Below are 19,665 nucleotides of genomic sequence, written 5' to 3'. Positions count from 1 at the left end.
TAAAATACACGTTGGTATCCAATGCTATGCAACAGGACTTCCATTCCCTCTTCTGCTCCTGCCCCTCAACCCACAAATTTGCTCCAGAGCTTATTTTGAGGGTGCTGGGGTGGGTGGCAGGGACAGTAGAGGAAGTTCCATTGCATGCATCGAAGTGCTTTGCACCAGCAGAGCTGCAATGGTGGAATTTGCTCTGATGTGATATAATTTGCACTGCTCTGTTAGAATTCCTGCTCCATGATTGCAGTCATGGGATTGTTGTCTATCACATGACGATATATGTTTTGACTCCACAGAGTGGGAAGTGAAAGGATGTTTGTGTTACTGTGTTCTATGAAGTGGGACTATTGTCCTTGTCCTTTCTCTTTGCTGTCTGATGCTAGAGAGAGAGGGAGCCATGTTGCAGTGCTCTGTGTGTGTTTATATGTAAATAAAGTAGATTAGCCAAAATGCTGAGTTGCTGAGGTCTGTTATGCAAGCTGCGAAGACTCTGCGGATCCCTAAGTGTGCTGATGTCTGTTGGCATCGGTCGCTGTGATGTTCAGGCTGAAGAAAGCTTTTGAGGCTCCCAAATGATCGACCAGGAGGGAGAGAACATGCCAGTCGGGCATGTGTCTCTACCAGGGTCCTACTCGAGTGTAGGACGAGCTCCTGACATGCTCTAGTCACTGCAGCTGAGCTGAAACTTTATTATTACTCACAAAACTTTATCTGTGCTGATATGTGTGGCAAGCACAGCCCCAATTTGTTTGCAGAGGTGTGATGAATTGGACCACAGAAAAGAAGGCAACCTTTGCTTCAGATGTTGTGGGAGATTTCAGAGAGCGGGCACACCAAATTATCTTTTCATATTCATCAAAGAATATTAAATCCGGGGAAAAAGTTCATCCAGACAATGGAAAGGTCTCCTGAATGATGCTCTCTGAAAATGTAATTTCCCTTGGTTTATGTTTTTTTCCTCCTTCTTATAGGGTTTGGAAAATAGCAATGTTTTAAAAGTTGTGCTTTTGTGTTGCTGATAAATATCATCCAATAACAATGTTCTTTAGGCAAAGAATGGACCGTGTGAGATGGCAGACTGATCCAGACTGTTTCATTTCTTTTAGCTTTATTAGTTTTTAGATAACCACAAAAATGAAGCTTGCCATGTAAATATATTAAATGACCTGTCAACTACAAACAGATTTTTGTGCACAAGAACGGTCTCAAGAATTGATTAACAGAATTGGTTAACACTATCAAGGATGTGTTTTTGACATGCAACATTTTACCCAAAGGGTTCTGATGGAGTATTGGAGAAGTGTTCTGGATAGCAAGCCAAATGGCTTGTAATGGAAAGCAGAAATCACTGTCACCTGGATAAGGGCCAGTTTCGCATTGCCTCATATTTTGCACCACAGATCTCACTCCCTTGCCCTCTTTCTATCCACATGCCATGCTACTCCTTCTACTCCCAGCCACGCTGTCTCTTCCAATAGTTCCTGTTGAAAGCCACCATGGTGTAGTGGTTACAGTGTTGGCCAGGGACCTTGGGAAGTTCAGCTACAGTAGCTCTTGGAACACCCCAGCTTGCTCTCAGTTTCCAATCCTCAAGGGGCTTAGGTGATCAACCACGGAGTTCAGGAAGCATGAGATCATGAGATAGTGGCTAGCGGGGGGGGGGGAGAGAAACACTGCTGGGCCTACCTATCTGAAGATTTGTAGGATTAATCCCCCTCTTGAGGGGCTACAATGTCTCCAAATGTCAAGTACCAATTGCAAAAGCAAGCAGTTCATTGTTGCTTTGATTTTACCAATGAAAGTCAATGGGAGGGCTGAATATTTGGATTTGCAAATATTTCTCCTATGCAGGGTCTAAGGCAGGGACACTTCAAAGCAAGGAAGGGCCCAGCCCAGAGCTCTGACTGTGAGGCTGCTATTATTATTATTTACTGCATTTATATCTTGCCTTTCCCAAAGGAGCCCAGGGCGGCAAGGTGGGGCCGCCTCACACATCCCCTGTTGACGTCGTAAGCATGCATATTAGGAAGCGAGTGAATCCTATTGAACTCAGTTGAACTTGCTTCTCTGTAAACATTGCTAGGATTGGACTGCAAATTTTCATTTGGAAGTGCATGGCAAGGCTTAGATATTCTGTACAATTACTGAGATCTAGCACGTGAAGTGTTTTGAATGCTCTAAAATGTTGCACAAATGCTAAGTATTATTATCCTCATTGTCCCCTATTAAGCCTTCATCTTCCTGGGCAACCACAGGGAGTTTGTTCTCCAGTCAACCCTGAAGCTCACTGACTTTGGGTCAGCTACTGTCCCTCCACCTGACTTCCCTCACAGGGTTGCTATGAGGATAAAATGGGGTGGGGGCATGTATTTCCACCACAAGGAAAGGTAGGATACAAATAGAACTCATGCCAGAATCCCCCTCTTCATCCTTTCCATCCATGTCATCATTCAGCCCTCAAGCCTGGGAGGTTATCTTGCAATGTTGATATTACAACAGGATCCTTATTAATCTGCATCCCAGCCTACGCTTTTGTTTTGCACCACACCGTTAAAGCAGTATCATGCCCCTTTAGTAGGGCAGTTCATAAAAATCTTTTTTTGAAAAAAAAAAAGAAAAGCCTGCTGCAAAGGTCTTATCTTACTACACTAGGGATTATATAGCTATATCTGAAATTTCATGCATATCAGTTAATATCTTGACCCTGCTCCACTGAATTGAAATTTCGGCCCTCATGACCTAGGAAAACAGCCAAGTAAACAGCTATTTTACTTTACTATTTTACTCATGGAGGAGGGTCAAGATATTAACTGATATGCATGAAATTTCAGATATAGCTATATATTCCCTAGTGTAGTAAGCTAAGACCTTTGGAGCAGGGATTTTCAAAAAAAATGTTTTTTATGAACCACCCTAACCTTTAGTCAGTTGTGGTTTCCCACATCCTGGGAACTATAGTTTCTTAAGGGTGCTGAGTGTTGTTAGGAGCTTAAGAAAGCCCTGTGCTTCTCATGGAGCTACAATGTTCAGAGTTTCCTGGGGAGAGAGAGATTGGCTGTTAAACCACTGTGGTTATTGTAGCCTTACGAAAGGAATAGGATTCTTCAAGCAACTCTCAGGACCCTGAACAAACAGCAACTCCCAGGATTCTTTGGGGGAAGCTATGACCATTTAGAGTGGCATGGTACATCTTTCTTTCTTTTTTAAATAAATTTTTATTAGTTTTCCATACAATTATACATTTTTATCCAAATTTCAACAAATCATCTCTTTTTGAACTTCCTTCAGCTTCTGACCATCATCCATGTTTATATCTTTAATACACATTCCCTTCATTCGTATTGCCATTAAACTTCCCTTCTCCATGTATTTCTTGTTAACCATACTTCTCTGTTTTTACAGTGCCTCTTGAAATCCCACTAGCGTTGTATTCACATCACATACATTTTTCAGATAATCTACGAACTTTCCCCAGTCTTCGATGAACTTTTGGTCTCCTGTGTATCTAATTTTCCCAGTTAGTTTGTCCAATTCCGCATAATCTGTCAGTTTCATTCTCCATTCTTCTATCGTCAGTATTTCCTCGGCCTGGTACATCTTTCATTAGAGGAGGCTATGGCTCCAAGGACATGGACAGCCAGGGAATGCCTGCTTTTGGTGTAATATTTTTAATTGTGATTTTTATGAAAATAATGCAAAACAGCACCAAGAAAAAGATTTTTAAAAAGGTCAAATCAGATAGGATCAGGATGAAATACCCCGCAGAAAAAAAACACCGTATCAGGTATACCATAGATTACATAAATTAATCACAATATTTTTGTAGCAAAGTCAATAAGGAGTTGAAAAGGCATGCGGCTCAAAAATTACGTTTTCCATATGTTCGGTAAGGCTGAGGGAAGAGACTGGTACAGTTGTTCATTACAGACATGTAAGACGAAGCCCCACCATACAGTGGTAAAAGAGCCCACAAGATAGCTCAGTTGGTAAAGCATGAGAGTCCTAATCTCAGGGCCGTGGGTTTGAGTCTTGCATTGGGCAAAAGATTCCTGTATTGCAGGGGGTTGGACTAGATGACCCTCATGGTCCCTTCCAACTCTACAATTCTCTGGTTCTATATTTCTCTGTGGTTTATCCACATAATATCTAAGTAAGTCCAGTTTAGCTTTTCCAGCCAAAAATCTAATACGCCAAGTGATTCCCCCCCCCCAAAGCACAATGTACCACACATTTTGTTGCTAAATAGAGATAGTGATATTGGCTAATGTTTTCCGGCCAACCGTTGTTGTCATTTGTTATGTTTTCATCTTTTAGAGATGCAGCTTTAGGTTTTTAATTATTGTAAAGATTTTTTTCTGATGTTGCATAACTGCCATGGGTTCCTATGGGAGGACGGGTGAAACAGAAATGCATAGTGTTTATGCAAATACTAATATTTTAAGCTTAAAAGCAACTGGAGAAGGAGTAGAATTGGGTTGTTTATTTATATTAAGTGCTATAAATTGTTCATAAACCACCAAAATCTCTCGAGCATTTACATAAAAATGCAACACTGGTGTTCAGTGAAATCTCCAAAAAAACAACAACTAGATTGAAACCAGATTAAAACAGAACAAAACCGTTAGAGATGATGGGAACTGTAGTTCAACGATAACTGAAGGTCACCACAGTGGCGTAGCGTGCGGGGTGCAGGGGGGGCCGGCCGCACCGGGCGCAACATCTGGGGGTTATGGTTAGGGGGCGCAAATCCACGGGTTGGGGGCGCAAATTACTTGCCTTGCCCCGGGTGCTGACAACCCACGCTACGCCACTGGGTCACCACATTGATGACCCTTGACTAAGACCAAGTATTAAGTGTTCTTGCATGGAAAGCTCTGAAAGGAATAATATGAAGCCAGGAGTGGCCAGTCTTTGGGTGCCAGTGGGCACATCTAGAATTTTAAGGAAGTGCCATGGATGCCAATCAGAAAATGGCTGCTGTGGGGGGTAGCTTGACACAAAACGACTTCTGCACAAAAAGAGGCAGGAGTACAAGACACATACTGCTCAACTGTCCCAATTTGAGTAGGACACCCCGGAATTACAGAAGCCACCCCAGCTTCTGATTGGAACCTAGAATGTCCTGTCTTTTGCTCTGGTATGAGTCAGCCTGCTTGCGCCAGAGCACTGGACCAAAGGATGCTCATTTTTTGGTCTCATGCTCTTGCATGAGTCACCTGGTTCTCATGAGAGCTTGGGACTGAAAAATGAGTGTCCCAATTTTGATCAGCGAGATGTTGGAGAGTATGAAGGCGGCATTTGCATGCCCTCATCACCCCCCCACCCCCATGGAAAAAAGGCACCTACATCATCCCCCACTGTCCACACTCACAGAGAAAAGCTCACAGAGAGCTAATGATGCCCACAGGTACCCCATGGGCAACTCTTGCATTAAGCAGACAAGATTAGTCACAATCCGGCATGGTTAGGTAGTACTAGGCCCATTGGTTAAGCACTCCAAGCTGAATTGTGACCATACTTTCAAGAAAAAGAAAACAGTTCTACCTATGAAATAAGCACCAGTAACAAAACACATAAAAGCTTTCCTGTGAAATGTATTTTATATTATCTAAGATTTCAGGAAATACATTTAATGCAACCTTCTAATCCTGCATGTAGCATTTCTGTCTGTATTCTGAATGTTCCCTGCTATTCTGAAGCAAACTTCAATAACCACTATAATTTTAATAAAGTCCGTTTATCGTGGTCCTCTATTGATTATGGCATGCATTTACAGTGGAGCTCAATTAGCTGATTACTAAACTGGAAAAAAACAAAAAAGCATTGGAGTATGGATGGAATCAATTTGCATGGTATAATGGATTGTGACCTTTCCCTCTTTTGCAGAACCATTAGATGAGCTGAAGATCAGGAGCCACAGCACTGAGCCACTACCAAAGCTGGAAAACAAAGAGAGAGGAGGTCACCATGGGGCATCTTCCTCCAGAGAGCCAATAAAAGCTCAGGAATGGGATGGCACACCAGGACCACCGCTTGTGTCTAGCAGACTCGGAAGGTCTTCTGTTAGTCCAACCATGTTGGCAGGAAATAATAGCTCAGGTAAGTGTGAGTACAGAAGAAAATAAGTAAATATGCAAGGGCTGAGTTTCTAGATCAGGTGCAATGGGCTACCTAGCAAAATTTGGGAAGTACTAGTTAATGAGAGATTAATGACACGTGAGCCTTTTGAGCATTTTGTAGGAATGCAAAAGGGGTCCAGTTGAGTGAACAGAGGATAAGAAGCCCTGCAAGGACTCTCCTTAAGTGGATATGATGCAAGAAGCCCTATTTCCTGCCGGGGATCATGGGACTTCTTGTTTTCTCCCATGCAAAATGAAGCCAGGCCTTTGGAGTGGGGGGGAGTTTGAGCTCTCGCCTTGGACGTTTCACATTGTCCTTATGCAAGAATCCAAGGTGGCATGCTATTAGCTTCATTGATCCAAGATCAGCAGCTTTCTGGCTTATCGGGACTCTCCTACATCAGGGCGTGAGAATGCGACAGTGGTTTGGTCCCGTAGAAAGAGAAGCAAAATAGGTAAGGCTATTCCTGCTGTGTTGAACAACTTCTTTTGTTTGTTATATAGTGCTACTCCTGTGCTGGTCCCAGAACACCAGAGACAAAATAGGTAAGGTGATGCATCTTGCTAAAGTGACTTCTACCTAAATTAGAAGACTGAAAGCTTACACACACTCACCAATGGAAACTGGTCCAGCAACAGGTAAGTGTGTTTCTTACATTGTGTATCAGTTCTATTGCTGAGTGTGTCTAAGCTTTCCTCCCAACCCACCACCGTTGTAGGCCCTCCTCACACAAGACTGTCACAACAGCAGAATGCAAAGCAAAGGGCTTCCTAATTTTGCACATTGCAAGTGTGCTGAAGTTTTAAAGTCAGTCAGTTACATTCCAGATAGGGTGGTCAGGTGTCACACTTTACAGAGGATTATACTCTGAAGCAAAAACAGAAGAACAAAGGACGAGCCTTCAGGATCAGGCCAGTGGCCCATCTAGTCCACCATCCTGTCCTCACAGTGACCAACCAGATACCTATGGGAAATCTGCCCGGGAGATCTGAGCACAGCTTCACTCTCGCTTCCTGCTCTTTCCAGCAGCTGGTATTCAGAATCATACTGGAGACAGAACATATCCGTCAGGGTTAGCTCACCATTGATAGCCTTACCCTCCAGGAATTTGTCTGGTCTGCTTTAAAAAATGAAGAAGCACAAGAAGGGACAGTAGCAGCCTTGGAGTTGCCTAACAACAGTTAGTCAGAAGCAGCTGGCTGGATGGGATAAAGCCAGCATGCTATTTTCTCTGTAGGTGGGTCACTGCTGCTGTCCCTTCTCGTGGTTCTTTCTTTTTAAAGCAGAGCAGACAAATCCACGCCACCCTCCCTGGCATCTTGCCCCCTTTCCCTCCCAGTGAACAACAGTGACCTAACTAGTTTAGCAGCTGGACCACCCCACCCTGCACTAATCTGCTTCCGCAGCTAGTACTAAGACAGCAGAATGAACAGGCACACTGGTCACCAAGTCACAGTCTTCCCCACAATGGCGAGATGTATTGCATTTCTATTTAAATTCTAAAACTTCTTTCTAACTTTGCACGTATACATATACACATAAATCAGTATATGCAATTATTGTTATTATTATATCAATGTCCTTCCTTGTCTTCTGTTTTGTTGGTGAATTTCCTCTTTGTTGGTGATGTGTAAGTGGACCCGCTAAATCCAGCTAAGAGTGAAGCAGATTGCTTTCCATGTGGAAGCAATTTTAAATTCTAATCTCTGTGTTTTATAGTTCTGGCATATTCCAGCCTAGAGTAAAGTAAACCTAACTCTGGGCTAGAATGTGTTATAATTATAAAACACAGAGATTAGAATTTAAAATTGCTTGCAGTCTTATCTGTTTCAGATACAGAGTGTGGTGCTGTTATCCAAAGAAAGGAAAATACAGTGAATGCATTTTGCAACACGTGCCTCTAAAGTATGGAGAAGTGATCAAGAGCAAAGTAGCATAGCTGTATTATCTATAGTTATCACGAACAGCTGGAGTTTTGAAACTCGTGCAGGCAAACTGATCTGTTAATGACTTGAGATGGTTAACAAAACTATATAAAGCTGAAACACGGTGGAATTTCTGTAGGCATTTAGACAGGGCATTATTTCTTCAAGATAATCCTGAATCAGCAGCACACCTGAAATGAGCATCCTTAATTTTGCAAATTTTGGGGACGCGGGTGGCGCTGTGGGTTAAAGCCTCAGCGCCTAGGGCTTGCCGATCGAAAGGTCGGCGGTTCGAATCCCCGCGGCGGGGTGCGCTCCCGTTGTTCGGTCCCAGCGCCTGCCAACCTAGCAGTTCGAAAGCACCCTCGGGTGCAAGTAGATAAATAGGGACCGCTTACCAGCGGGAAGGTAAACGGCGTTCCGTGTGCTGCGCTGGCTCGCCAGATGCAGCTTTGTCACGCTGGCCACGTGACCCGGAAGTGTCTCCGGACAGCGCTGGCCCCCGGCCTATAGATGTGAGATGGGCGCACAAACCCCAGAGTCTGTCAAGACTGGCCCGTTCGGGCAGGGGTACCTTTACCTTTACCTTTACCTTAATTTTGCAAATAAACCCACAGCACAGCTGATCATAGTGGGTTGGGATCAGTATTAACATTGTTTCTTATTTAGCTAACCCCAGATGTCAAAAGCCAATCAAATCACAATATTTTGCAACACTTCCAGAAAACGTTTCTGCTTTATAACAATCTTTTTTTTTTATGTGCGTGGATTTGGGGAGGGGGGGATGTCATCCCATGTAGACCAGCTTTCGAGACTGTTCTCAGAATCGGATTGTTAAAATGCGTCCTCAAGTGTGCATGTGTCACCGGAAAAACCGCACTTTTCAAGATCTTGGGTAGCAGTTTGCAGTGTGCTATGAAGACATTGTCCTGTCCACCAGTTACAGGGATGAAATAGATTGTGGCTGGTTGTTGAGGGGATCCGGTGTAAAGTAATACATTTGCATCTCTCCAGATCCCCTGCTCCTTACATGCAACAAGTGTGAAGTTTACTTCCTATTAGAGTGTGTACTTAATGCATACTAGGTTTTCCTTCTTTGGTCACTGTAGTGTGACTGCACTCCTCCCTGGGTGTGGTTCCTTCCATAATTAATTGGAAACTAGCTGGAACCTTAGTCTTACCTGCTAACAAGGCTTAATTGCACTGCTGAGCTGTTGATCTGTTGCTGACCGATAAATGCAACTTTTGAAATTATCTTGACCCCTGCTGGCTTCCTGGTATTAGGGCAGACTCAGTGTAAAGTATCTTCACATGGTCAGTATCCTTCTCAAACCTACGGGACACTACAGTGATGCTGGTCCAAATCCTAGCTTGGCACAGTTGCATGTGGAGCAAAGCTGTAGGAGTTAAGGGGCATGGTTGGGGTGACTGTCAGGCAGGGCTGCTTTACCCATTAAGCAAAACAAGTACATGCTAAGGGCATCGAGGGAAGTAGGGCACCACAGAAATTTTCCATTCCTAGATTTTTAACATTCATGGTCTCTAGTTGCTCAGCTGAGTGTTCATTTTCTCAGCTGTATATTAAAAAAAATCCCAACAGACCTTCTGATCGGCAAGTTCTAGGCTCTGTGGTTTAACCCACAGTGCCACCCACCCATAATACCTACCCCTGGGATGTGGCTCAGGGATGGAAACACTGTTCAGCCACACATTCCCAAAGGTGGATGTGGCGCTAGGAAAAAGTATGAAGAGCAATGGATAGGACCCTTTGTTTCAACCCCACAAAAGGAAGATGGCTCTATGTACATCGTCTTCCACCCAGGCCAGCAGGAGGCATGATCACAGCACATGTCCCAACCAGGCAAAAAACACTCAAGGAGGATGTGGAACAGGCTTGGTGAGGCTATGTGGACTGGGGAGATTCCCAAGGCCTGGACAGAGAGGCCTGAAGGGCTCAGCTTCCTCACTCTTACTCTTGAGCTGAAGTGCAAGCAGCAATTCTGGCTCTGTGCAGTTTCCCCCTGCCTGCTGCATCGGCAGACAGCAGGATCCGTGCAGCTGAGCCGCCTAACAGCTCAGCAGGACCCAGCTGGTTCTGGTGTTGCGCAGTGGGACGTAGAGCCTTCACACTAGTCCTCTTGTTATCTTCAGCGTGAAAGCGGAGGGCAGGCGGCCATCCTCCCTTCCAAGTCCCCTTTCATGTGGAGGCACAGCTGTGCATTCCCGCAGCATCAGATCTGGTTCACCTGATCCCCCCTCTCGCCGACTTCCACTTCTGATACTGCGTAGCGCCATTCAATTAGTTTCAATTGCTCCCAGCCTGTGTCATTATAGCCCATGTGCTGGGATGCTGTACCTTTGAAACTAGGCTATTTCCCCTCTGAGTTTGTAAATATTAAGGTGACCTTGGGCACTGCCTTCACCACTGCGTTTCATCCCTATGTGTCATCCCCTCGTCTCTTAGATAATTTCTCAGGGACGTTTCATTTCAGGTCTCTGCCATCAGAAGGCTTTTTAGAGGAATAGCTGTCAGTGATTTAAAAAAGAAAAAAGAGAAAAGAGAAAGAATCACTGCAGCCTCAAAAACATGCCACTGCTGTTTCAGTGGAAAACCACAGGGGGTTGGCAAAATGGGAGGCTTCATCGAACTCAACTGTGGATGTTTCAAACAGCATTTTCCAGAAGGTTGCTGCCTGCTTGGGATATAAGGCATTTTGCACTGCCACCTACTGCTGCAAAGATGCACTGTGCTCCATTTTAAGATGCTGTCCCACACTGTATTGTTTACTTGCGGTTTTATTTTTCATTTCTCAACATTGCAAACCTGGCACTTGGCCAGATCATTTAGAAGTCAGGTGAAAACGATTTGCAAGTAAAACAGTTGTGCGCTTAGTAAAGGTGCTTAGGATTAGAGAGGAATGGTGCTAATACATTATTAATCTTAGATATTAAGGTTTAAATGTTGACAAAAAGGATGCGCGAGACATTTGCCTTCGCTCACCTCCATCTTATGCAAGGGGAATAGCAAATTCTGTCTTCTTCTTTTAATTCAGCAGGAGGAAAACCACTTTAACTAACTTCCTTTGCCAGTTTGTCAGCAAATTAACCAGTTTCTGCTGCCTTTCCTGAAAGAGTCTACACAGAGATGTGCGATGCGTATACAATTAAAGTCATCATGTCATCTGCTGCAGATTTTATTGCTGATACTCCAGGCCTGGATGTTAGGGCTTATTGGACAAGAATCTGGATTGAAATCTTCTTCCTCCCACCCCCAATTTACTTTTGTACAGGGCTGAAATCAGCAGCTGGAATCCTTGGGTAGCTGCCAGGTTTCCAGGAGGGCCAACCGCTGATGCCAACCTTGGGCCCCCCATTTTAAAAAAGAAAGAATCTGGTGCAGCAGTCTGAACAGAGCCGTGTGACTGAGTCTAGCCACTGTAGCAATTCCCCACAACAGACCTAAAACAGCATCCTTGAGGCATTGTGGGAAATTAAAATGGTGGCTGCGCTCAAGTCGCCTGGGGCTGCTTGTGTTGCCCAAGGTGGGCACACTTCCAAGGGTGCCCTCCCAGGTGCAGGATAGGCGCTCTGGTGCCAGGGGTGGAGAGAGCCACCCATGGGGCGACATTTGATGCACTGCCCACCCCCGACTCCCAAGCCTCCCCCAGCTGTCAAAATGAAGGGGGAAGGAAGGATTGTCACCAGCAAAGCAACACAGCTCTCCGCCCCGCTTCCCCCGACGGCTCAGGGTAGGCTTGGGAGTCGCAGGTGGGTTCATGCCAAATGTCACCCCGCTCAGCTAAGACACCCATGGTGGCCCAACCCCACCACAACCTCCTTCCTCCACCCCTGCTTGTGGTGCTGCTCACAGCACTGCCACCTGCCATCATCCGATAAGCCCCAGATGATCCTGAGCAGGGAGAAGGGGGGGGTGCCCTGTGACAGTGAGGGGAAGAATGCAAGCCATTGCAGAGTTGTCTCTTTAGTTGCCAGATGGCACACCTAACCAGGGACGGCCACTCCCTCCCGCTGCTGCCCTTCCATCAAAGACTTGCACACCAGAGTCACATGGAAGTGGCTTCTAGTGAGATTTCATGGAACTCCCATGAGAACTTGCTAGAAGCCGCTGTCACTGCTTCTCCTCGCTTCCCCAGGGGATTCTGCCGCTTGAGGCGGTTGCCTCAGTCTGCCTCCTAGGTGGACCAGCCCTGTTCTTACTTGGAAAGAGACTAGATTTTCTACTGGGAACAAGTGCAAGGTAGTAAAATTACTACTAGGGGCACTATTGGGTTGTTGCTTTTATTTGTATTAGGTATTTTGTGGTTTTATATCTTGATTTTATTCTGTGAACCGCCCCTAGATCCCCGGGTAAGGGCAGTATATAAATTCAATTTTAAAAAGTAATAATACTCTGTGCCTTCTTTTAGAGAATGCCAGTGTGGTATAGTGGCTAGAGTACTGGACTAGGACCTGGGAGACCAGGGTTCAAATCCCTGATCAGCCATTAAATTCACTGGATGACTGTGGCTCATTGATGGTCTCTCAGCCTAACCTCCCTCACAGGGTAGTTGTGAGAATAAAATGGGAAGGGGACTGTGCATGCCGCCATGACCTCCTTAGAGCAAAGGTGAGATATAAACGTGATAGCTAGATAGATAGGTAAATAGATATAGAAGAGACCAAACTATACAGTCATAGAACTGTAAAGTTGGAAGGGACCCCGAGGGAACAGAAACGCTTGCTGTGGTGTTTTGCATTTGTTAACAACTATATTAGTTGGAGGGGTTAGCAGAGGAGGGTGGAGTTTATCAGAGTTTCCTCTCCCAGAGTTGGCGAGGAAAATTGAGAAGGAATTTGGCAGTACAGTGACATCTAGAGTCAAGCAGCCTCCACTACTGATCACTGGTACCAGGAAACTACTGCATATTTAGCCTACCTACTCACTGAAACACGCACACATAACTGAGTTGGTTAGAGCATGGTGTTTTATCATGTTTTACTATTCTGTTGGGAGCCACCCAGAGTGGCTTGGACAACCCAGTCAGATAGCCAGCATACAATTATTATTATTATTATTATTATTATTATTATTATTATTATTATTATTATTATTTTATTATGATAACACCAAGGTTGCAGGTTCAGTCACTGTATGGGATAGCTACATATTCCTGGACTAGATGCTCCTCAGGGCCCCAAATCTATAATTCTATATGACATGCAGCTCCATTATTACATAAAGCAATTTAAGATGCAGCATTTCGATCTTGAATGGGAATAAACATACAGAGGCCTTGTTTGCATGAGAAAGAAATAGGCTATTTCCTAACTAAAGTGCCAGTAAATAATTTGAATTATTTCAATTTTGTTTTTATTTTCTTACTTGGTTTTTTTTTAAAGAAAATAGTTTTAAAAGATTATAAATAACAACCACTTTTTGTTTTGAGTCTTAGAATAATGGACATAGGAAGGTGCTGGAGCAGTAACAGGAAATTATTACTACTAGAAAACTGGCAATGAAATCCTTATCTAATACCTATCTACTTACTACCCATTCAATGGGATTTATTCTCAGGCGAGTGTGTACTGGATTGTAGCCTGAAAGGTGCAATAGGCACACCATGCTAGAAATATAAGGCAAGGTAGATTCTTTAAAAGGAACAACCATTCTCTCTGAGTATGATACATTCCATTCCTTTGATGCCAGATGAAAGGGGTTTTTGCTACTGAAGATGTGATAATCTTCCATGATGATTTATGTGCCCAAGTGAGAATGCTAGCATTTCCATTTTCTGGAAACAAACAGTTCAGAAGCTGTGGTAGACAAGACCTTGCAGTTTTTCACATCAACGAAACTAAAGAACCACATTGCCTACAAGAAGCAGAGATGAACCAAACACCCCTACCCCAATGATTCTCCATCAAGGGAATTGCGTTCAAAACTTATCAAAGGGGGGAGAAAACATGGGTAAAATTTTATTGGGTGAGGTGTAGGGTTTTTTATGCACTTGCCTTATTTTTGAGGCGGTTGGGGAGTATTTGCGAGTGTCCTTTCATTCATTCTACAAATAATCTCTCCAGCAGTTTGCAGTCTGCAGCCTTCCTGGATGCCTAAGAGTTAATGATAGCCCATGAGAAGAAGTCACGAGGTAACTGCTCCCACAGGGCTTTTTTCATATAGGAAGTGAGAGCAACCAGGGAGGCTGCACAGTGCTGGAGAAATGATTATTGAGTTCACCCTCAGTCACTTTACAATGATATAACATTCTCAAAACTATTTGATTGGCTTGGCCCAGATCTTCAATGCCTACTCCTGAAGAGGAGAAGAGGAGGAGTGTTCAGTGGGGTATGACCAATGGACCCTAGGACCATTCAGTTGTATCCAGCTCAAGCCAGACAGCAAAGAGGTGTTCCGGTGGCACCTCGCAAGGGCCTCAAGTGCTGGCCAATCATTCAGCTTACTTGTGATTTCCTGCTTGTACTTCCTGCCAGTCATGACGAAAGTCAATCTGCCAAATCACACCTAGAGATGGACTGTGTGGAAAAAGAGGGAACCGCATGGCCAATCGGGAAACCTGGGGGGCGGGGGGGCTACTCATTGCTCCAAAGAAGCAGCCAGCCAAAGCTGATTCTCAACCTAGATCAGGCAGGTGGGATGCGACACCGAAGAAGGCTGACAAGGGAGGGGGGAGAGCTTTTATTGTGATGCCAGTGCCACCTCGTCTCAGCATGGCATCCTGAGCATCTTGATGGCAGTGTGCTCCCTGCACATGATCCCTATTTCCAGAGTCACCTGAGGGAGATCCAATCCACTCCCTGCTAAGCACATGTTTGAGCTGTGTTTTGTTGACAGCGGGTTCTGTTCCATAGGCCCTTGTGGTGGATAATCAAGGGCTTCTTTGAGGCAAATCTCAAAAACAAGTTGGGAACCATTGGAGGGCAGCAAGCTAGACCATGCTGCCAGAATATAGAGAGCAAAAGAGAAATGAGAACATCATAAACCACTGACTTTTACAACTATGCTTTTCCGTGGCTGTCTGGATTTGGACAAGGGACTCCAGAACTTGATCTCTGACCTGTTTCTTTTCCTTTCCAGAGCCGAAAGCAAGCTGCAGGTTAGGACGATCTGCATCCACATCAGGTGTGCCTCCTCCCTCTGTTACTCCTCTCAGGCAAGCCAGCGATCTGCAACAGAGCCAGGTACCATCGTTAGCCAATCGCGAATGACTTCCTGTGATGCAACATGCCAAATTTTCTCACCTCTCTGTGTGTCTGTCATCTGTTGCTGTAAATTGTTCTTCTGTGTATTTGGTTTGATTTCTGTTTGTATGCCTGTACATGTGCGTGTCTCTCTCTCTCTCTCTCTCTTTTATAAGCAAAGAAATTCTACCCTCTCCAGTATCATGTCAAGACTTTCTTTGCTGTTAATTCATTTTAAATCTCTGTTTGTCTCCTCTTCATTCTGTAATATAAATGTGCTGACCTTTCATACTCTATATATTAGCTGAATGCTGTGCACGCTTTTTTTTTTTTTGAGGGAAAAAATGATCCTGTGGTATATTTTTTTATCAACAATTTATCAATTTAATCGATGCTGTTTATAACATATATTTCTTTTAAATATCTCACGTACAACTTTTTTTTTTACTTTATTTCTCACTGACTTTGTATATACCATTTGAACTTTGACTTCTTGTATTATAATTATACGTGCATCTGTTTTGAGCTTGGTGCATGATTAGCAGTCATATAGATCTATCTGTCTGTCTATACATATATATACATATATATATACACACACACATACATTTTAGTGAAGCTGCAAAATATTTTGTTTTCTGCATGTGGCAGCTCATTTTTCATCAGCTCTTGCTTCTATATAATAGTAGTGGGACTATAAAGTAATATCTTGTGTTTTTATAAACTGGGAAAAACTTGCAATGAGCAGGGTATATATCAGGCATCCCCAAACTCGGCCCTCCAGATGTTTTGAGACCACAATTCCCATTGTCCCTGACTACTGGTCCTGCTAGCTAGGGATCATGGCAGTTGTAGGCCAAAAACATCTGAAGGGCCAAGGTTGAGGAAGCCTGGTATACATGGAAGGAAGTCCCATATATTGTGAATGACAGGGGGTGCAATGTGCTCTCTGCAAACCACCTCACTAATGGGTTTTCCTGTCCGCTAGGTGTTATTGGGTACCGGCCAAGGCCCACACTACTGTTGGAGGCCCACTGCTAATTCCAGAAGCCTCCTGGTCCCACTGCTCCTTCTCCTGGTTTTTACTGCCTATTTGCTGGACCAGAAGGAGGAGATAAATTAGCATCCTTTGCTTGCTGTGCACTTTGCCTTTGGGTGGTTGGGCCCTGGGGGAAATGGTGACTGAATGGGCAGTAGGAACAAAAGCAAGGAGGAGATGGGTCTGCTGAGGGTATCCTGCTGAAGGTCCCTCCAAGACCCTGAGCCACCACAATCACACAGGCAAGTCACCTAGGGGCATGTTTGGTTCCCAATAACAAGAACATCTCAGACAGCTGCACAAATAGAGATGGTTCCAAAGCAGACTTTAGGTGAACTGGAAAAGAAAAGTTGTCCAAAGCAGTTTTTATTTTTTTAAAAAAATGTATTGTTTCTTCCTTTCTCAAAACATGTTGGGAACTACATCAGTTTGTGCAGCTGATACTTAACTTCTTGGATTTCCCAGTCCCCCCGTAGCTGTTTTGTAATCCTCTCTGTTGTGTTGGTACAGGTTTTACCATCACTACAATATTGTCTCCAAAAAGGAACCTTCTTTCTGCCAGCAAATAAGTCAATTCAGTTGGGCTCTAACTGTTAGAGTAAGTAAAGGATACCTCTCTTTCTGGGTGAGCAGACAGGGTTTTCTCTCCTTAAGCCTATCTACATAGCTCCACCCTGGAAACTTAGCTTACAAATGCAGCAGTAAAAGGTGCTCAGGTGCTGAGATGTCCGAGTGATCAGCACTGCTTCACAGGGTATCTCACATTTGAAAGCTCTATTGTGTTAAAAACAGAAAGCTAGTGCATTAAGCAAAGGGATGGCTTGGAACTTTCCATGCCAGTGTACTAGTTTTCTCTTTGCAAGGAGGTTTTGGTTTTAGCAAGGGGGAGGGATTCAAATGTGGTATTCCCCACCTATACTATGAAGTGGAAGAGTCCTTTATAGTTCTGCAAGAGGGAAAATAGGGGAGATTCAGGGGATTGGTGTTGTGAAATGGAGAGGGAGTCTAAACAGCATAGCATCAATTACAAGGAGAAGTGCCTCTTCACCACAATTACAAAACTAGCAGTGAATATGTTTAACAAAACAAAGCCTTATTTTTTTTTTACGCTGAGCTGAAAGTTCATCCCATTGAACTTTCAGCTCAGCAGTAATGATACCACCTTAGCATTCTGCCACCTATTTTGCTGCATGTTTACACCAAGCCATAGTCACATTAGAGAATAGGATGCAATGTTGAGAAAGTAGGTAGGTAGGTAGGTAGGTCAATAGATAGATAAATCGTGGTTAAAAACTACCCAGTTTAAATATTACTACTTACAATATATTACAAAGATTTCACAACTGCAGAGGCAGCAGAGAAGTCAGTAGAATAATCATTCTATGTATATAACTTGAAGAAAGATAAGAAGATATGAATATTTAGCTTTATTAGATGAATGTCGAGATCATATCAAGTAGTGTTTTACGTAAGTGCAAGATTTAAAATATAAAATTACTTACGCAGCAATCCAAAACATGCAGCATGTTTAGGATTGAGGAACTGGAGGAACAGGGACTTCACTTAAGTGTTATTAGTGTCTTTTCTCAGACCCAAAGTATGAAGGCAATATTTGAATCCTTCCCCGCATCTCTTTTGTTTTGCTTTCGTGAAACTAGAATGTTGCAGGAACTCTAAAGAAATGCCACATTCTGGCTGGATTCTAGCAAAATCTTATCCGGATGGAAGGGAGTAAAAGGAACACAAAGCTCTAGCCGTTTGATAGCATCCTATTGTTTGTTTGTACTTCTGAATTTTCAGAGCACTTGGTAAGATTACAGAGCAGTGAACCCTGGTGCTGTGCGTAATGCCTATGGATTGCTGGGGCAATGCAGTTTTCTCTGTGCAGATGCCATTTAACTTTGAGGAATAGTGACTATAGGGCCCCATGTGCATGCTTTCATGTAAGTGGGAGATATGCACTAGCCTAACCTCTAAGGAATGGGACACGGGTGGCGCTGTGGGTTAAACCACAGAGCCTAGGACTTGCCGATCAGAAGGTTGGAGGTTCGATTCCCCGCGACGGGGTGAGCTCCCGTTGCTCGGTCCCTGCTCCTGCCAACCTAGCAGTTCGAAAGCACGTCAAAGTGCAAGTAGATAAGTAGGTACCGCTCTGGCGGGAAGGTAAACGGCATTTCCGTGCGCTGCTCTGGTTCACCAGAAGCAGCTTAGTCATACTGGCCACATGACCCAGAAGCTGTACGCCGGCTCCCTCGGCCAATAAAGCGAGATGAGCGCCGCAACCCCAGAGTCGGTCACAACTGGACCTAATGGTCAGGGGTCCCTTTACCTTTACCTTTAACCTCTAAAGACCAGCTCTGTGTGTTGACTAAATACTTGGGCAGTATCCAATTAACATGTTCCATTAGCTCAAGGATTTCTGCTTGTGCAGTGGAACTTGCCCCTCCTCCCACCCAATACCCTCTAAATCTGTTCTAGGTGTTCCCCCAACCCTCCAGGGAAATTTTGGGGAGGGCACAGGGAGCATATGGGGGAAACTCTCATAAAAATGAATGGGACGCCCCCCCCCCACCAATGGAGAGGTCAGGCACAGGACGTTGAACCACAGTGTGGGGGTATAATAATCCCTAAACCTAGCAACTAGGATCTTGAGACAGATTCGACCCACAAGCAACCCCACAGACCTGCTCATTTTTTAGCAGACCAACAAATGGTACATCACCTTAAGTCAAGGTTCATCAAGTCATTTGGGCACTTGAGGCAGCAGATCTCACTTCTTTTTAGCTGTGAGAAGAAGAAGAGTTTGGATTTGATATCCTGCTTTATCACTACCCGGAGGAGTCTCAAAGTGGCTAACATTCTCCTTTCCCTTCCTCCCCCACCAACAAACACTCTGTGAGGTGAGTGGGGCTGAGAGACTTCAGAGAAGTGTGACTGGCTCAAGGTCACCCAGCAGCTGCATGTGGAGGAGTGGGGACGCGAACCCGGTTCCCCAGATCTACCGCTCTTAACCACTACACCTCTCTGGTGAGGTGCTGGTGAGAGCCAGTGTGGTGTAGTGGTTAAGAGTGGTGGACTCGTAATCTGGTGAAATGGGTTCGCATCTCCCCTCTTCCACATACAGCTGCTGGGTGACCTTGGACTAGTCAAACGTCTGTGAAGTCTCTCAGCCTCAGCTTTGAGACTCCTTAGGGTAGTGATAAAGCGGGATATCAAAGCCAAACTCTTCTTTCTTTCTTTCTTTCTTTCTTTCTTTCTTTCTTTCTTTCTTTCTTTTTTTCCTTATTTTCACAAAGTTGTCTGATTTATTCCCATCAGTGGTTGGTGGAGCAGGATGGAGTCGGGTGGTTCTGGTAGCCTAGGCAAGGTGGCACGGAGTGT

The 19,665-nt window shown here is 44.3% G+C and overlaps 1 protein-coding gene across 5 annotated transcripts in view; it reads left to right on the top strand.

Moving 5' to 3' along the window:
* NYAP2 (neuronal tyrosine-phosphorylated phosphoinositide-3-kinase adaptor 2) overlaps nucleotides 1-19,665 on the top strand; it is a 138,853-nt gene that overhangs the window by 101,467 nt on the left and 17,721 nt on the right. For 3 of the 5 annotated variants that reach the window (XM_082221784.1, XM_082221786.1, XM_082221783.1), the window contains exons 5-7: nucleotides 5,887-6,099; nucleotides 6,624-6,665; nucleotides 15,142-15,245. In XM_082221784.1, coding sequence (XP_082077910.1) covers nucleotides 5,887-6,099; nucleotides 6,624-6,665; nucleotides 15,142-15,245 — 359 coding nt within the window. The remainder of the gene's footprint in view (nucleotides 1-5,886; nucleotides 6,100-6,623; nucleotides 6,666-15,141; nucleotides 15,246-19,665) is intronic. The other 2 variants (XM_082221787.1, XM_082221785.1) reach the window with 1 other exon arrangement.

Source organism: Podarcis vaucheri (genome assembly GCF_965113315.1).
Source record: "Podarcis vaucheri genome assembly, chromosome: 5".
Classification (NCBI taxonomy): Eukaryota; Metazoa; Chordata; class Lepidosauria; order Squamata; family Lacertidae; genus Podarcis; species Podarcis vaucheri.
This window is presented reverse-complemented; position numbering and strand designations above follow the sequence as displayed.